We start from the raw sequence: 16242 nt of genomic DNA, 5'->3' as shown, positions 1-16242 counted from the left end.
TAAATCAGGTATCATCCCACCAATTTAAATCAAAAGTAGAGAATCTTAAAAAAGTCTGTCACATGCAAAACCAAAACGACAAGAACAAGGATTAAATTCAAAACATGATTTGATAAGAAACTGACAGTCCCTTTTATATATTTTTGTTGTTGTGCACAGCCAGAGTTAAACCAATACATTTTAAAGTTGTTGGTGGAGGTGTAGTTAGTCAATATTAAGGTTTTGCATCTACATCACAAAACCACATGACCTGGTGTTTATGCAGCCATACTGGAGGTCAAACTATCCATCGGGACCAATCTGTAGTATTTGTGTGTGATAAAATTTGAATTGAATAACAATGGTTTTGACCTGTGTTACTATTGGATGTTCTGGCCGGAGTCAATCTGCAAAGGAGGAGGCCAAAATATCTTTCTATCGGATTCCAGCTGATAAAGATCGCAGAAAAATGTGAAGAGCGGACATAAAAAGAGGGATGGAGCCCACTGAGTACAGTCGTCTGTGCAGTCAACATTTCATTTCTGGTGAGGGACCATCTCCACACAAAGAAAGAAGGGATTTACACTAAATGAAATTATATATACCAGAAGTATTTTTTTTACCCTAGTAGGTATGCAGAATTGATAACCCACTTTCACCAGATTACATCCCATCATTATTCACGTACAGCCCATCGCCAGTGAAACACAAAGAAAAACGTTCGCTTATTTCCTATGAAAGACGATGTTACATGAAAAAACAAACACTGGAGGTTAAGCACAGAGCGAACGCTGATTAAACTAACAAAGCATCCATCGGAATTAGATGGGGATTTATTCCACAACCCAGGAGGACGACATTAGCTTTATACCTTTCTAATGACAGCTGATCTAAGGAGCTGGTGATTTCAGACAGTTTTATGTTGTTTGCGCCGTTTGAAGTCGCCATGATTATATTGTAACTGAATAACACCATCCGCATCAACCCCAATCTTGAACTTCAAGTATGACCGCCAAAACATTAAATCATGTGACTGCCACGTCAAACGCAAATCCCCAATAGTAATGATTGTAGTTCAAAACATATAATCACTTTTGTGGGTCAATATTTATCATGGGTAGGCATAGGACGATATTGAAATTTAGTGTCACGATTATCCCCGGTCTGAATAGTTAACGATTAATGATAATATCAGGATCATTATTAAAGATGCACTGTGTAACTTTTCTGGTTTTAATGCTTTTCTCCATGGGGAAGTTATTGCTTTGTCCAGAATGTTTCACAGTATGGCGTTAAACCTTTCTTCCTTGATGGAGACCAAACCAGACCAAGTTACGGGTCAGATCTGTGGAGAGGCGACCCCGCTCACAATGAGAACCACTGTTTTTCTAGATGTTTTCGAGCTATAAAACCATTTGTTATTGAATAAACGTAAAGTAGAGCACCTTGTGTGTTGCTGACAGTTCAAAATGTTTATGGATATGAATAATTACAATTTTACTATTATAATAAAAAAGTTCCATACTTAAACCACTGTAATCATAACGTTCTTTGCTAGATCACTATTGTTTGGATTTATAACAGAGAACTTTCTGGTTAAGCTTTTTTCAGCACATTCTATCGATTTTTTTTGGGCAATTATCACAGTTATATTAAATGTCAAATGTTATCGTCTACTCTTTTTATCACAATAAACGATATTACTGATTACTGTCCCATCCCTAATTGTGGGGACTTTTTCTTTGTAGTAGCAGGGAACATTTTGTAATATTTCAGCTCTAAAATAAGATTTGAGCTGTAGAGGGTTGAATAAATAATTTCTATGACTCACCACAGATACAAACTACCTACTAAAAGTGTTTCAGCCTGCCGTTTCTTTATTGCAGCTTGTCTATTACACATTTAGACTTCTTTTTTAATCCTGCTTTATTGTTATTGTGGCATAAGTGGCATAAATTTCAATATTGTTATTTATAGTCTATATTTTCTTCAGCAATATATCAGATTTACATGTGCACTGTGTAATTTTTGGTTGTGGTTTCGTCACCTGCTTGTTTCTATGGATATGTCATTGTTCCACGGTATGACATTAAGCAGCTCTACTTTATACTTTTTCTTCAATTACATATGGTTTTATAGCTCAAAAATACCTAGACAAACAGGCATTCTGACTGTGAGCGGTAGGGATGGGCATGATTAGTCGACTAATCGATAATTGATCATTAAGAATTTTATTGATTACATTCATTTTTAATCGACAAACCGAATGTAGGTTTCTGTGCGTAGATACGAAGCTGCGTCTGAAAGTGTAAACACTGGAGTTGTGGCCTCACAGTCCCATGTTTTCGGCTCTGGCACCTTCTTGGAGAGCACCACACCTCTCACCTCTCAAAGAGTGTGTATACATGCCCATCAGTGTCCCGGTTTCATCATGGTGCATGTAAACGCAGTATCCCGGTTACTGCAACATAAAGAGCTGCGCTAAACCTGCACTGAAAACATGAAGCACCTCCAACGTGACACACACACAGAACAGACTCACCTTCAGCATCAACATCCCTCTGTCACAGAAAGAACACCTATATTTCACTGAGTCGTGTCCTTTAGTCTGAAAGAAGCTGAACCGCATCAACGCACAAGAGCTGTTTTTTTTTTCTTTTTTTTGCTTAGTTTATGCAAATCAGCCATGCGGTTTTAAGTTTAAGTTAACGCAGTAAAATGTCAAATGGGCTGATGTGGCTCTATAGTGGTTATGGTTTATGTAAAGTAAAGTAACGTTGAGTTTATGCAGATTAGTAATATAATAATTTGAATATAAAAACGTTAATGATTAATCAAAAATTGATCATTAATTCTCCCGATGATCGATAAAGAAAATTTAATCGAATGTCCATCCCTAGCGAGCAGGATCGCCTCTTCTCAGATCCGACCTGTAACTTCGCCTGGTTTGGTCTCCTTTAAGACAGTAATGTTTAATGCCATACTGTGAAATATTCTAGTCAAAGTAATAACATCCATGAAGACAAAGCAAAAGTAACACCTTTACAAATGTGTTATGGTGATTAGGGTTAGGCCGGGGTGTAGTTTCGGTTGATTGGGATGATCTTTGACGTCAGCAGCTCTTTCTAAACGTTCTCTCACATGTTCCTTTGCGAGTTGAATTATCATTATTCACCTGCACAGCCCTTATACAAAACACTGTAACAGCCCATTGACCACAATCACTCTAATGTCTTATAATGGATTTCACTGACATAGGAGCCACTGGGAAAACCAACAAATGATTCTACTTATGGAAACGTACAGAAAAACGTGTAAAATAATGAGACTTTTGGGTACATTTACATCAATTTAAAAAATGTATGAATGTTTGTCACTGTTATAAAATCTGTGTGAGTTCAAAGAGAGGATTTTCATTTTCGATTGTCATAGCTATATACTGCCATCTGGTGGTATTTCTAAGCAAATACTGTATGAATTAGAGATCGATTCTAAAACATGCATTTTATACCTTGCAATATGATTAGTGTACATGTATTTTTCATCTAGAGTTATTATGATACGAGGAGGAAATGTTGGGATTAATTTACTACTTGCTATTCGTGGGCTTCAGTTTCTTGTTTAGAGGTGACATTTTGAGGATGTTGAATTGTAAATTGCCATGGTGCTGATTATGCATCACTTCATTCATGGTCTGATTAAATGGAATAAAAGGGATGGGACAAGATTGCTCCACAAAATCTCAATATAAATCTCAAAATAAAAAGCTTTACAGAGTTACAGCTCGAGAGAAATTTAAGTTCCAAAAGCAGTGCTACAATGACAGAAACATATTTTATTTAAATGTGAGGCCAAAATTGTGAACTGGATTGCACAACTGAAAGGTGTCTCGTCTCGTCCCACTCCTACACGCTGGGACCTTTTTATAGTGTGATAAATGTGATACTGACCTGGAAGGACCTCTCCATGGTGATGGCGAAGTAGTACTCTCTTCGTGGGTAGCGTCGCTCACAGATGAACACCTGGTTACAGATACGCCCCGCCTCCCCGGTCTGCTTCGTGTACAGCTTTCGACCAATCATCTGAGAGGAGATGTCCCGCGCCTCCTCTGGCCTACAGGGGGCAGTCAGACGAAAGGTGAGGAGACCAAACAATCCATGGATTAAACATAATACACATATAATAATAAAATAAATAATAACTTCTGGAGGAAAAATATAGTTGAGATTTATGATTTGCAACATATCTCTCTTGGCCATACCGGTTTGTCAAAGCCTGATCACGCCAGATCTCAGAAACTAAGCAGTGCTGGGCCTGGTCAGTACAACAGTAAATTACCACCACTGAGTGTTGAGTGAATGAATAATGCTCTGTAAAGCACTTTGGGTATCTTGAAAGGCGCTATATAAATGCAATGATTGATTAATGAATTAATCTTTATAACGCAGGATTCTGTTCATAGTGCACAACATTGTTAACAGGTCCAGGAGCAATGACCAATACAAGAATCCCATGCATTTCATGTTTGTGGAGGTATCGTGTTCTTGTTTGGCAGGGGTCTCTTTTTTTCCTCAGGTGAGCTACCTTTACAAAAGAAAAATGCCAGAGAGCTACTCATTTAACGGTCGCAAGAAACTGAGTAATTATAAGAGCCACAGCGAGCCTATAAAACAAAAGCTATTATCCAGTTAATGATGCATCGAGTTAGACCGGAAAATTACACATCGACAATGGTAACAGGCATTTAATTCATCACATTAGAGTTCTTCAGCACAATACGTATAATTGAGAAATCCCATGATGAGCTGCTTGGAAGGGGGTGGAGAACTACTGGCAATACCCGAACTACAGGTTGGAGACTGCTGAATTCTATTTATCTAAAAAAAATAATAATAACAATAGAAATAATCACTGACTAGTCAACTACTAAATTAACTGTTAGTTGTCCTAATTCGAGCAAAAATGACAGACTGTGCGTATGTCTGCTACTTTCAAATCTATGACACCCGTGGATTATTTTGTTAGAATTTTGATAGTTTAAATAATATATGAAACAAACCCATGTGTTAGAAAAAATGCAAACGTCACTGCAGCAAAGTCATGCGTCATGCTATGGATAATTACCCATCACACTAGCGGCAGATTTTTTTTCTTATAAGGAAAATGAAGCTATAACTCTATATTGAAGTTCTTATGGATAAATAGAGTGGATGTTTGAATCCCTGTGCTCCATTTGGTATTGTAAGTGTCTCCATCTGTGTTAAGTGCATTATTGGTTAAACTCACGAGTACACGATCTTGACTCCTCCTTTGAGTCCTCCCTCAAATGTGCCTTTCCCTCGACCTCCAGCCAAAACCTGGGCCTTCACCACCAGGTCCTTAGTGCCTGAAACCATGAACACACAATGGAGATCAGATACATGAAAAGGTCTCGTGAACAAACAGAAATGCACGTGTTAAAGAAACTCTGAGTGGACAAGAAGTGTGCCTGTGCTTCAAGTCCAAATTAAAAAGGTGCACAGAGTAACATTTTGGTTGGGGGTCCATCTCTTGCTTGTTTCTATGGATACGTCATTGCTCTGCCTGGAATGTTCCACAGTATGGCATTAAACAGCTCTACTTTACATTTATTTAATTACAGGTGGTTTTATAGCTCAAAAAATACCTAGAAAAACAGGAATTCTGACTGTGAGCAGGGTTGCCTCTCCACAGGTCTGACCTGTAACTTGGTCTGGTTTGGTGTCCATGAAGATATAAAGGCTTAATAATACTAAACTGTGAAACATTGTGTCCAGACAAAGCAATAACATCTCCACAGAGAAAAGCATTTGACGGACCCTCCACTAGAAACAGTTTAATTTTTTATCATATGTTTTTTTTAGCAATATCTGGAATAGGGCTGCATAATATTGGAACAGCGTTTCCCTTAGATTTGGTTAAAATTATGGTGGAACAAATAATGTTTATTTTATTTAATTTCTTTCAATTTTTAAATGCCACTTTCTACATATATTTAATCTTTAAAGGGCTCATATAACACAATTTTCTGATCTATGTTCTAATGTTGTTTCCTCATCACAAACATACCTGGAGTTGTGTTTTGTTTCATTCACACTCTCTTCTCTCAAACTGAAAACACTCTGTTCCACTTTGTGATGTCATGTGGTTATACAGGAAGTGCTCCACTGTAGGGGTGTAACGATATCCAAGACTTACGATACGATATTGTCACGGTATGAACCTCACAGTACAATATTTACTGTGATATCGTGGGAAAGCTCACAATATGATGGGGAGGCTCACGATTAGGGATGTAATGATATCCAAATCTCTCAGTACAATATTTTCACGATATACATCTCACGGTACGATATTTATTGCGATATTCTGTGAAGGCTAAACAGCTAAAACTGTGAATACCCTACTTTTTCCTCTTAAAATGTCTTGACGAGACTTAATAAAAAGAACTAAGACTTAAAAGTGCTTAGAAATGTTATTTCTTCATGTAGTCTACACTGAAATGGAGCAAAGGATCATGGTCTGTGTAGTTCCCTCTGTCTTTTTTTAGCTAATGCTGCACCACAACTCTTAAATTAGGCAAAGAGACTTGTAATTCGATATATTGTGATGGCCCACGATATTATTGTGAGAACTTTGACGATACGATATCATGATATTTTGGTTATTGTTACATCCCTACTCCATTGTATTTTTAAACTCCATACACCTTTACTTGAATCACTGGGATTATTTCAGCCCTGGAATTGCCCGTCTCTACTGAAGAAAACATGAAAGGTAGCTTCTAACTTGAAAACTACCACTTCATGAAAACACAAGGTGGAACAGAGCATTTTGAACTTTGGAGATGTAGACAGACTAATAATAAAGGGTTATTCTAACTTGGGATAAAGCTCGCAGGAGTCAGTTTTGTGTAATATTGGACCTCTAACCAGTCACTTTTAACAATGCAGTCTCTTCTGAGTTTATGATAATACATTGAACAGCAAAGTGTAGTTATGCCGATATAGTCCAGGTTGTTGTTAGTCTATAGGGGAAAAGACTGTGGGGAGCCACCATAGTCTCCTGTATAAGGGAAGCAGCCAAAATAAGGGAAGTAGTCAAAATAAGGGAAGTAGTAAAGTAAAACATCAAATCCATTTGACTGGTAGCGCATGTTGCAACCTAAAATTCAAATATAAAAAGTAATAATCAGCATTGTTCCTAAAAATTATTATGCAATTAAACCCCAAACTTCCTCAGTAACTCTGGAAAGTCCAAGTCGCATGAAGCTTACAAATGAAAATGAAATGAAAAATGTTGGTTCAATAAACTGTGTGTGGTGAAACTCTGAGACACAGTGATATCGTTGTGACTGACCCATCTCCTTGGCGACAGCGTAGGCTTCCTCTGAGGAGCTCGCCACTTTTCCCTCCGGGACAGAGATCCCAGCCTCCTTCAGCAGCCCGATGCTCATGTACTCGTGTAGAGACAGCGCCCTCTGCTGCTGCTGACAGTGAGGAGGCTGAGGGGGGCAGCACTGAGCCAGGAGCCCCGACGAACCGCCCAGAATCTGAGGACAAACCAAAGATCGAAATTATTTCCAAAAATCAATATTACAACAATATGTAAGCATTAAACTTTAGGCTTTAGGGGATGGATGATTTTATTTTTCTCTTGGTGGGTCAAATTTAGGCCGAGTTTTTGCACGTAAACAATAAACCCAAACACACATGCACAAAACAAAACAAAAGTCTGGCGAATAAAAAAATTACTTCATTGTTGCTTTTAAGAATTACAATTTCAGAATTAAGAGCATTCATGAATTTTAGTTGATTGAATATGTAAACATTTTAGATGTAAATGAACAGTTATATTGTCTCAAACTCGCCCTACTGTTGATTGAGAGTTCACGCTTCTCTGTGATTGGTTAAATCCACCTGTCACTCTCACAGAGCATGACAGAGACTGACCAATAGCATGAGGGTGTGGGCGTGTCTATGTTTGAACATCAAACTACATCAATCACCATAATAATTAAAAATGTTGATAAAAAAAAACAGTGTTATCGAAAATGTATTCAGAGTACTGTACACGTCATGAAGCATACGTATCAGTAAGTTTTAAGTTTGTCTCTACACTTTTATAGACGCATTTTTTTGCTTATACCTTGTAAAAGTAAACAAACGTCTGAAAGGCCAAAGCATGATAATGACTATGATTCTGTGTTCTTGTATTGCCTCACACTTAACAGTCTCTCCCTGCTATCAGTGCGTCCTCTTCTTACACTTCTGGAGGTATTTAGAAAACAACAGCCTCTGCTCAGTCCAACGCAAAACTCAACGGGCCAGAAATAGAACCAGCAACCCTCGGCCTGGTGTCAGATTCTAAAGGCTTCAAGCAGCCATTTTAAAAGTCAAAATAATAACGTTTAAGATAACAATAACAAGTGCATTTAGTTTACCGAGCTGTCCTCCATGGTGATATCACATAGCATTGAGTAGATTACAGCTACTGTTATTGTTACTGTTAATAAAGTCCAACAAGGCAACCATAGTTACAGCATTTAGTACTACAAATGTTTAGTTATTACACTGCGAGGTAGGGACATTTTTATTGTAAGTGAAACTCAGTAATAGTAAGATCATAACGCAATAATGTTTTCAAAATCTTCTTGAGAAATGTAACTTTTTAATTGTTTCAGACTTATGAATGATTATCTTCATTTTTAAAAAGGCACACTATGTCACTTTTCTGGTGCTTGAGGTTAGAATGTTCCAAAGTATGGCATTAAAATCATTCTTCTCCGTGCAGGGGGGGACAACCTGGTCAAGGTACAGGTCAGATCTGTGAAGATAACCCTGCTCACAGAAAGAAGAGTGAATGATTTTATGGTATTTAAGGTATTTTTAAGCTATGAAACGGCCTGTTATTTTTATAAATATTAGATAGATTGTTTAATGTCATACTGTGAAACATTCCAGGCAAAGCAATAACATTTCCATGGAGACAAGCTGGTGGCTCTATTTTGTTTTCATATTACAAATTCCAGGCAAATCAGAAAATATGTAATTGTAGTTCATGTCTATGTTAAACAATTACGATGCACCTTAAAGCCATAGTTGGCACCTTTTAGCCAGAAAATAAACAAAATTTTTTTGTTTTTCATTTTGGTTGTTTATCGCAATGAAAAACTTGCATCCTTACTGTGAGTGGGCTTGCTTCTTGCCTCAAACCCGGCTCTTATTTGGCCTGGAGGAGGGCCTGTTACTGCTTGTTTCCATGGACATTTTGTTGATAGAACTTATCTATCTTCATGGAGAATGTTCCAAAGTATGATATTATTATTATTATTATTTTTTTTTTAGTATAGTAGTTCATTGCATGCACGTTTCTCCAGACTGTGAGCAAAGGCGTTGTTTCCATGAATAAATAACCAGCTACAAGATTGTTTTATAGTGACTTGTTTGGTCTTGTTCAAGCTCAGTTAGTACAGAGTGGTGCATTCTTCCTTATTTTCCTTCTGCATTCTCGTTGTTATCGTAACACTGGAATGAGCTCTTAAATCTCCGCTATTACCACAGTGCGATGCGGACAAAGGATCAGGATTAGCAAAGACAACTTTCCACCGGGACAGAGGGAGGGACGCAGCGGGAGAGAGTGGACAGGTGCCGGGGGAGACGGGGCTAGCAGCTACGGCGGCTCTGGAGGTCACTTAGCTCAACAATAACAACATGATATAAAGGACAGAAATAAACATACAGATTTCACACAGTTATATAAATAAATACTAGTCTTGATGGTTCAGTTAACATAATCGTTATTCAGTTTGACTGCTTAATGTGAGCGTCAATGCTTTGACAGCTGGACATGCTAACAGCTTTAGCCAAAACAACGCTTTCTCAATGGGGACAGAGCTAATGTCACTTTTGACCCTGCTCGTTTTTGTTTTATTGCATCCTCCAGAAATGACCTAAAGATATAAATCACATATGTCCGTGAAGCCTGAGACCCATGCTTTAACCCTGGCGCAGACCCACCTTTGTAGCGGAGCTCAGGGCGCTCCGAGCCCCGGAGTTTCGGAGGCTAGCCGACAGACGGCCGCAGATCAGGGAGGTCGCCATGTCTTCAGTACGGCAGGCTCGACGCATGCGCTGTCATCAACAGAGAGGGGCCATCACTCAGATTTAACATGAATTGGATTAAGTATTTTTATTATTTGTAAAAAAAAAAAAAAAAAAAAAAAAGATGGCCAGCTATAAGTCTAATAAAATGTATCTTAGAGTTATTCAATGTATTAGTGGGTACAGAAGTAAAAAGAAAATAGGCTACTTAAAAATAATATTCAAATAAAATAATAAAAAATGAATTGTCATGCTACTATTCCAGAGGAACTGAGTTTGGACATCTGATTTATGTTTATAGCAAATAACTTGAATAAAACATAAACATTAGAAAAAGTGAAATATTTCAGAAGCCAAGTCAACAGCTTTTGTCACCTATAAGCTCAGAGAAGTAACCTTAATATTTACTGACCATTTACCACAAATCATCTAGTAATAAGTAGTGGTCATCAAAAATGTTATGTAATTACAGTTGAAAAGTACTAATTCATTTTGCACATTTTGTTCTTCTGAAAACATTTATTTACATGACTGAATATGTACATTTCTATTTACAACAAAACAAAATGTAATTACAAAAATATTTTGAGCAGAAAATTCAGTGACAAGAATCACCACAAAACAAAAGCATATTTCAGCTGATGGTGTCAGTATTTAGTCTCATCCATTCAAACCCATAATGTAAAGATTCAATTCGCAGTTTGTCTAAATGTAGGTTAAGTTAGTGTCTTCCTGTTGCCTGTTGAGTCGTGTTGCCTTAACTGTCCATAGCTACATTTTAATTTCCTTTCTTTTCTTACACAGTAATCTGCATTCAGAATGTTCATTAAAAATTGAGCAGTGTTTTGACCAGTACGACTGATGTAATGGAGCTCAACAGTGACTGACCACTCTGGTTCCAGAAGTGACTTTTCCATTATTTTTCCCATAGACATCAAAAAATTCAAATATTAAGAGATTAAAGATATTGTGAAGGCTAACCAACTATGTGCTAAATATTATCCACGGTTGTTTTAAATCCAAAAAGCACATTTAAAAAACAAGATGCAGAAAAAAAACTAAAAAAAAACTCAATGGTTTATAAAGTTTCAGTAACAGATTTTACATAAAATTCAAGGTCTTGTGGTTTTTAGTTACATCATTAGCCCTGAGCTTTCATATTTTTAGTATTTTTGTTTTCAAAAAGTCTAAGGGGAAAATGAGAAGTTTGGTGTAGTGGGCGGTCACTGTTGAGCTGCAAAAGAGGACCTAGATTATCTGACTTGTTGTATGACATTTTTGATGGTTTCTGAGATAGAAAAGATAAATGAAAAAGTCCCAATGGCAAAAATAAAGCATTTTAAATGCTCTCAATTGTTAGCAAACAATTTACTTTAAAAAGGAAATGTATTAAAACAGGTTTATACCCCAGAGACAAAGTGGCTGTACTGGATTTGTTTCCCACAGCACGGATATTTTGTAAATGTATAAATTGTAAATATATATTATAAAAGGAGCCCTTATGGTCAGAATGATATGGTCAGTTTTTATCTTTCAAAAACCAGGAAGCAATGCTGGTGTGCTGTTAGGCTGCTAGTTGTTGCTGTTAGCATTACCGTGCTGGCAAAGCTCCGCTCCATCTCTAAGTCGTGAAAAGTGCTTATGAAATCATTACAGTGAATAATTAGGATGCTCAGAATGTATAAGGTAAATGAGGAATAACTTTAGGTTATGGATCAAATGGAGAGAACCAATATCACTTCAATCAAGTGAACCTTAAAGGTAAACTGTGTAACTTTTCTGGTAGAAGGTCTGTCAGAATGATCTACAGGATGGCATTTAACTCTGTATCTTTATCTCCATGGAGACGAGCAGGTCACACCACAACGCCAAGTTACATTTCAGATCTGTGGACCTACTCACAGTAATAATGCATGTTTTTAATGTTGTTTTGAGATATTAGTTTAATGCCATACTGTGGAACATCCCAGGCAAAGCAATAACATCTCTCTGTAGACAAGCTGATGCCAGACCCTCCACGAGAAAAGTTGCATAGTGCAACTTTAACCACAGATACTGTTTTTTGCAGTGTAAGCTTTGAGAGTGTTTGTTTCAGTCCGAGTCGCTGCTGCTGCTGGACGAGTCTGTGGACATGTTTTCCACATCCTCCTCGTTCTCCTTGTTGTGCCCTGGAGGCTCCAGCCCCAGATCTGAGCCGTGATGAGGAGGAAGCATCCCCACTGAGACGTCCGACGACTGCCACGGGTAGTGGGGGGTCAGCACGTCTGAAGAGGGGGACATGAAGTACAATATAAACAATAGAAAATAAAAGGACAAAAGCATTGCTCTTTTCCACACACTCAAATTAATTTTCCACAAACTTAAGATTAATCACAATCAAATCAAAATCTGAATTTGATTGGACAAAATTAACAAATCAAAGAAGCTTTAATATTTGATGTACAATAATTTCTGCCACAAACAACACATTTTCTGCATAAAAACTGTTTGCCCCGTAGTTTAGATCTGAAATGTGATTATTAGTTTTTCAGTTCATATTTCAGTCTTTTTCTTGTGGGCAAATTTAAAAATGTTAACTTGAACAGAATCCTATTATTAAAGGACCCATATTACGCTATTTTCTGATCTATGTGTGAAAAGTGTGAATAAAACAAAACACAACTCCAGATATTGTTGTTTTTGATGAGGTAACAGCACTTTAACATGGCTTAAAGCTCATAAGAGTCAATTTTGTGTAATATGGGCCCATTAAAACATAAATCGGAGATCCAATCACAATTGCGACGCTCATGGGAAAAGGAAATGAGTAACAATAAAAACAAACCACATTACTGCATCTTATTTCCATAGTCAGTATTTGAGTGCTCTGACCTGGTAGCCTCCCTGCAGCCAGAGCGTCTCCTGGCAGATGTCCATTCACTCCGTTTGAGGGAAGATTCGCCATGAGCCCCAACATCCCACTGCGCATCTCCAGGTCTGTGGGGTACGGCCTGCGCGGGTCGCCTGAGGAAACGCAAGGGGAAGTTCAAGCTTAAATAGAGGGAGACCAAGTTATTTGACCAGTTAATCATAAATGCAGGAGAGAGGGGGAGGGAGGGGGGAAACACTGAGAGGTGAGGGGCAAAGAGACAAGATGTGGTAGAAAAGAAAGGGGATAGAGAAAGAGAGGAAGGACCTAAAAATATAAAAATTCTCCTTTATGTTGAGCATCAGATGCACTCGATACTAAAATATAGAAAAAAAATGGAAAAAAAGCATATTGGTTGATCTCTAATCATTTGTGTAAAGGGTTTTAAAGAAGACATAGTATGCTTTATCTTGTTCTTTGTAATAAACTATAACAGACTGTATGTAGATTATTATTTTATATTTTGTAAGTTAGTATAGGGAAGTGGATGTGTGCATGAATCAAACTGCATGAATCAATTAAAATAGAACTTCGAGTAAGCTAATGGGGAAGGAACCCAACTGTAACATGGCTAAAGGTTTGTAAAGGTTGAGTTTACATAATATGTCCACTTTAAATATGAATACAAAGGTTATTGTTATTTACCTGGGACCCAGTTGAGAGGAGCACAAACGGCGTTGCTGGCACTGATTCTATGAGCGTACTTAATCAGCTCCTCTGACGAAACACTTCCTGCAAAACATTTATAAAACATAGATATAATAAATAATAAATAACTTATAAAGTCAGTAAATTATAAAGTCATGTAGAAACAAACCTTTTCTGGCTTTGTCAATGGACTTGAGTTTCTCTTTGGCCTGGTAAACAGCAGTAGCCTGAAACCACACAAATAATGTAAGTACTCTGGTGACGGTATTTTGTCAGTAAAAGATATGGTATTTACCACAGATGCAATGATACAGTTTTGTCATGATTTGATATGTACCTTGATACATGGTTCACAATATCGATTCTGAGTAAAACCTATGACTTATGTAGAGTCTGAGAAAAAGATTGCGTATATTGCGAGTCCAAGTTGTGATGCATGTGCATATACGAGTGCTTTTGATTAATGTCATGTAAAGTTAAGTTCGTTTTAAGTTATAGTATTGAAAATTTCATATTTTTGTAATTTCTGGGTCTTTCATCGTAAAATTAAAAATGACTGAAAGATAAACCCCACCTCTGTTAGAATATTTCAGTTGACTCAGAAGTAACTTTATAGTTAATAGTTTTACAGCCCTACCCTTAGTAAAAAAAAGTCAACAATTAATGGTCATTAATCACTGTCACTCTCCTCCACGCTTAACATCTTAGGACATACAAGTACGCACAGTGTGTACAGGCGTACACCTGCAGGCGCCACTGACTCACTGCATCTGGGGATTCTTCCAGACCAAAATTACAACACAGCAATGGAGGCACATGTGCATATAAAGTGAATACATGTTATCGAATCATGACACCCGTATCGAACAATTCCATATTTAAATATTCATATTCAAATACCATTGCATCCCTAAGATCATAAAGCCTAAATATCAAAATTTGCCCTTTATCATATTAACTAGGGAACAACACTCAGGGGCTCTATTGCAGGTTCAATCCCAGCTTCTGTCATTATGTTCATGCACAAGACACTTCACCCAGCATGTATGAGTGTGTGATGATCAGAGGGGTTTCTGTCCAATCCATTCAACAATCCCCGACCCCATTTTTACACATGCAAATAAACTTTAAAACACAACAAAAAGAAAAAATAATGGGCATGTCAAAATAATTGCAACTTATAAAAGAATATATTCTGGGGCTCAAAATTTTTTGTGTACATTTTCTTTGCACTAGTGCAAATTTTTTTGTAGTAGTAATAGTACTACAAGTTTGTGCTGTACAGGGTCGAATAAGTAAATATTCACAAGCTCAAGAACATGATTTTGTTCATGTATCATGTTGTAAACGTGTTGTTAAACCCACCAGTATGTGCTCGGCCTCTTTCAGTTGTTTCTGCAGTTGTTGGATGTCGCTGTCTCTCTTCTCCACTTCTTTCTCCAAACGCTGCATTTCCTCATGAACTTTGCCCTGAGACTGAGCCACTGCCATCAGGTCCTGAAACTCACGGTCCCTCTGAACCAGCAGCTCCAAAATCTGACAAATAAAAACCATATGATTAGGTAGAAAAGATATGACATTACGGTAATTACCATGATTTCTGGAAAAGACTGCCACAATTATCTATTTGAGTAATAACATTATTCAATCATCAAAATTACAAGCTAAAATGTTAACCTACAAATTTTCCTGGGTAAATAAATATCATAGACACAAAATAAAAAAAAAAAAGAAAACTGTAAACCCTTATTTAAAAGTTTAATTAATGTTAACGATTACGTCAACATATAGCATAATCGGTTGGGGAAAAATCTTATAAACATATGCTTCTGACAAAAGAAATCCAATCTGTTCTGTTTTTTGTTTTATTTTTATAAGAAATTTATTTTTGGTATAATTATAACAGTTTGGTTATCAATTTAAAGTGTATTCCTTCTTACCTGTGCATCCTCTCCTGGCTGCGGTAATTTCTGATTTCGGGACAAGGCCAACATCTCTATCAATTCCCTAAAAAATAAAAAAGCAGTCTTTATATATTTAGAAAGTATGAATCAATGAACGAGGAAGCATGTGTTGAACGAAGAAAGGCTTCGCACAAGTCAATAAAGTGCACTAAAAAACACAACAACGTGAAAATACCTGCGCAGACGTAAGGGGATATGTTTAATTGTGTGAGTAATAAAAGAAGAGTTGTTTTTACCGCGATAAAACCTCCAGATCGTCCAAAACAGACACGAGCCGCTCTTTTGTTGATTTCTCCGCCGCCGTCGCCATGTTTTGGGATGAGGCTTCTGCGCATGACAGGAAGTGGAGCTGAACATACTAAAACTTCAACCAGCGACCTCCCGTGTGCAAAAACAGAAACGAGAGAATAAAATTGCTTAGAAAAACTTTAAAATGCTTAGAAAAGTAACACATAAAGGGGAATTACCACTGTACAAATCTATTTCATAATTCTATTAATTAATTCTCTTCACAATACATGTCAGATAGAACTTAATTGTGCAGAGATACAATAGATTGGTTAATACACAATAAAGTGCAGACTGCAGACAGTATTAAAAAGTGCATGCAATCAAAATCTAA

General features: G+C 37.2%; 2 protein-coding genes across 2 annotated transcripts in view; both read right to left on the bottom strand.

Annotated features, from left to right (window-relative positions):
* Nucleotides 1–10143, bottom strand: part of sucla2 (succinate-CoA ligase ADP-forming subunit beta) — a 28863-nt gene extending 18720 nt beyond the window's left edge. Inside the window, exons 1-4 of the mRNA XM_020927846.2 lie at nucleotides 10017–10143; nucleotides 7357–7549; nucleotides 5266–5365; nucleotides 3930–4092 (exon numbers count right to left, since the gene is read on the bottom strand). Coding sequence (XP_020783505.2) covers nucleotides 3930–4092; nucleotides 5266–5365; nucleotides 7357–7549; nucleotides 10017–10127 — 567 coding nt within the window. The 5' untranslated portion in view covers nucleotides 10128–10143. The remainder of the gene's footprint in view (nucleotides 1–3929; nucleotides 4093–5265; nucleotides 5366–7356; nucleotides 7550–10016) is intronic.
* Nucleotides 10144–10599: 456 nt separating this feature from the next.
* Nucleotides 10600–16013, bottom strand: med4 (mediator complex subunit 4). Its single transcript, XM_020927878.2, has 7 exons — nucleotides 15857–16013; nucleotides 15597–15663; nucleotides 15022–15192; nucleotides 13826–13883; nucleotides 13654–13740; nucleotides 12972–13103; nucleotides 10600–12364 (listed from the first exon to the last, which is right to left on the bottom strand). Exons 1-7 carry the CDS (start codon nucleotides 15928–15930, stop codon nucleotides 12192–12194), a joined length of 762 nt encoding a protein of 253 aa, XP_020783537.1. The 5' UTR covers nucleotides 15931–16013; the 3' UTR covers nucleotides 10600–12191.
* Between the last annotated feature and the right edge of the window lie 229 nt (nucleotides 16014–16242).

This window comes from Boleophthalmus pectinirostris, unplaced genomic scaffold (assembly GCF_026225935.1).
Source record: "Boleophthalmus pectinirostris isolate CB_2022bp ecotype Guang Dong unplaced genomic scaffold, ASM2622593v1 HiC_scaffold_1, whole genome shotgun sequence".
NCBI lineage: Eukaryota > Metazoa > Chordata > Actinopteri > Gobiiformes > Gobiidae > Boleophthalmus > Boleophthalmus pectinirostris.
Note: the sequence above shows the minus strand (reverse complement) of the source record. Positions and strands in the feature narration are given on the sequence as shown.

Coding starts and splice junctions, on each gene's coding strand:
- med4 (XM_020927878.2), bottom strand. CDS start 15,930: ATGGCGACGGCGGCGGAGAAATCAACAAAAGAGCGGCTCGTGTCTGTT. Junction 13,884..15,021: donor AAGAGGCCGAGCACATACTG/GTGGGTTTAACA, acceptor GTGTGGTTTCAG/GCTACTGCTGTTTACCAGGC. Junction 12,365..12,971: donor GGCTGCAGGGAGGCTACCAG/GTCAGAGCACTC, acceptor CCCCCTCTTCAG/ACGTGCTGACCCCCCACTAC.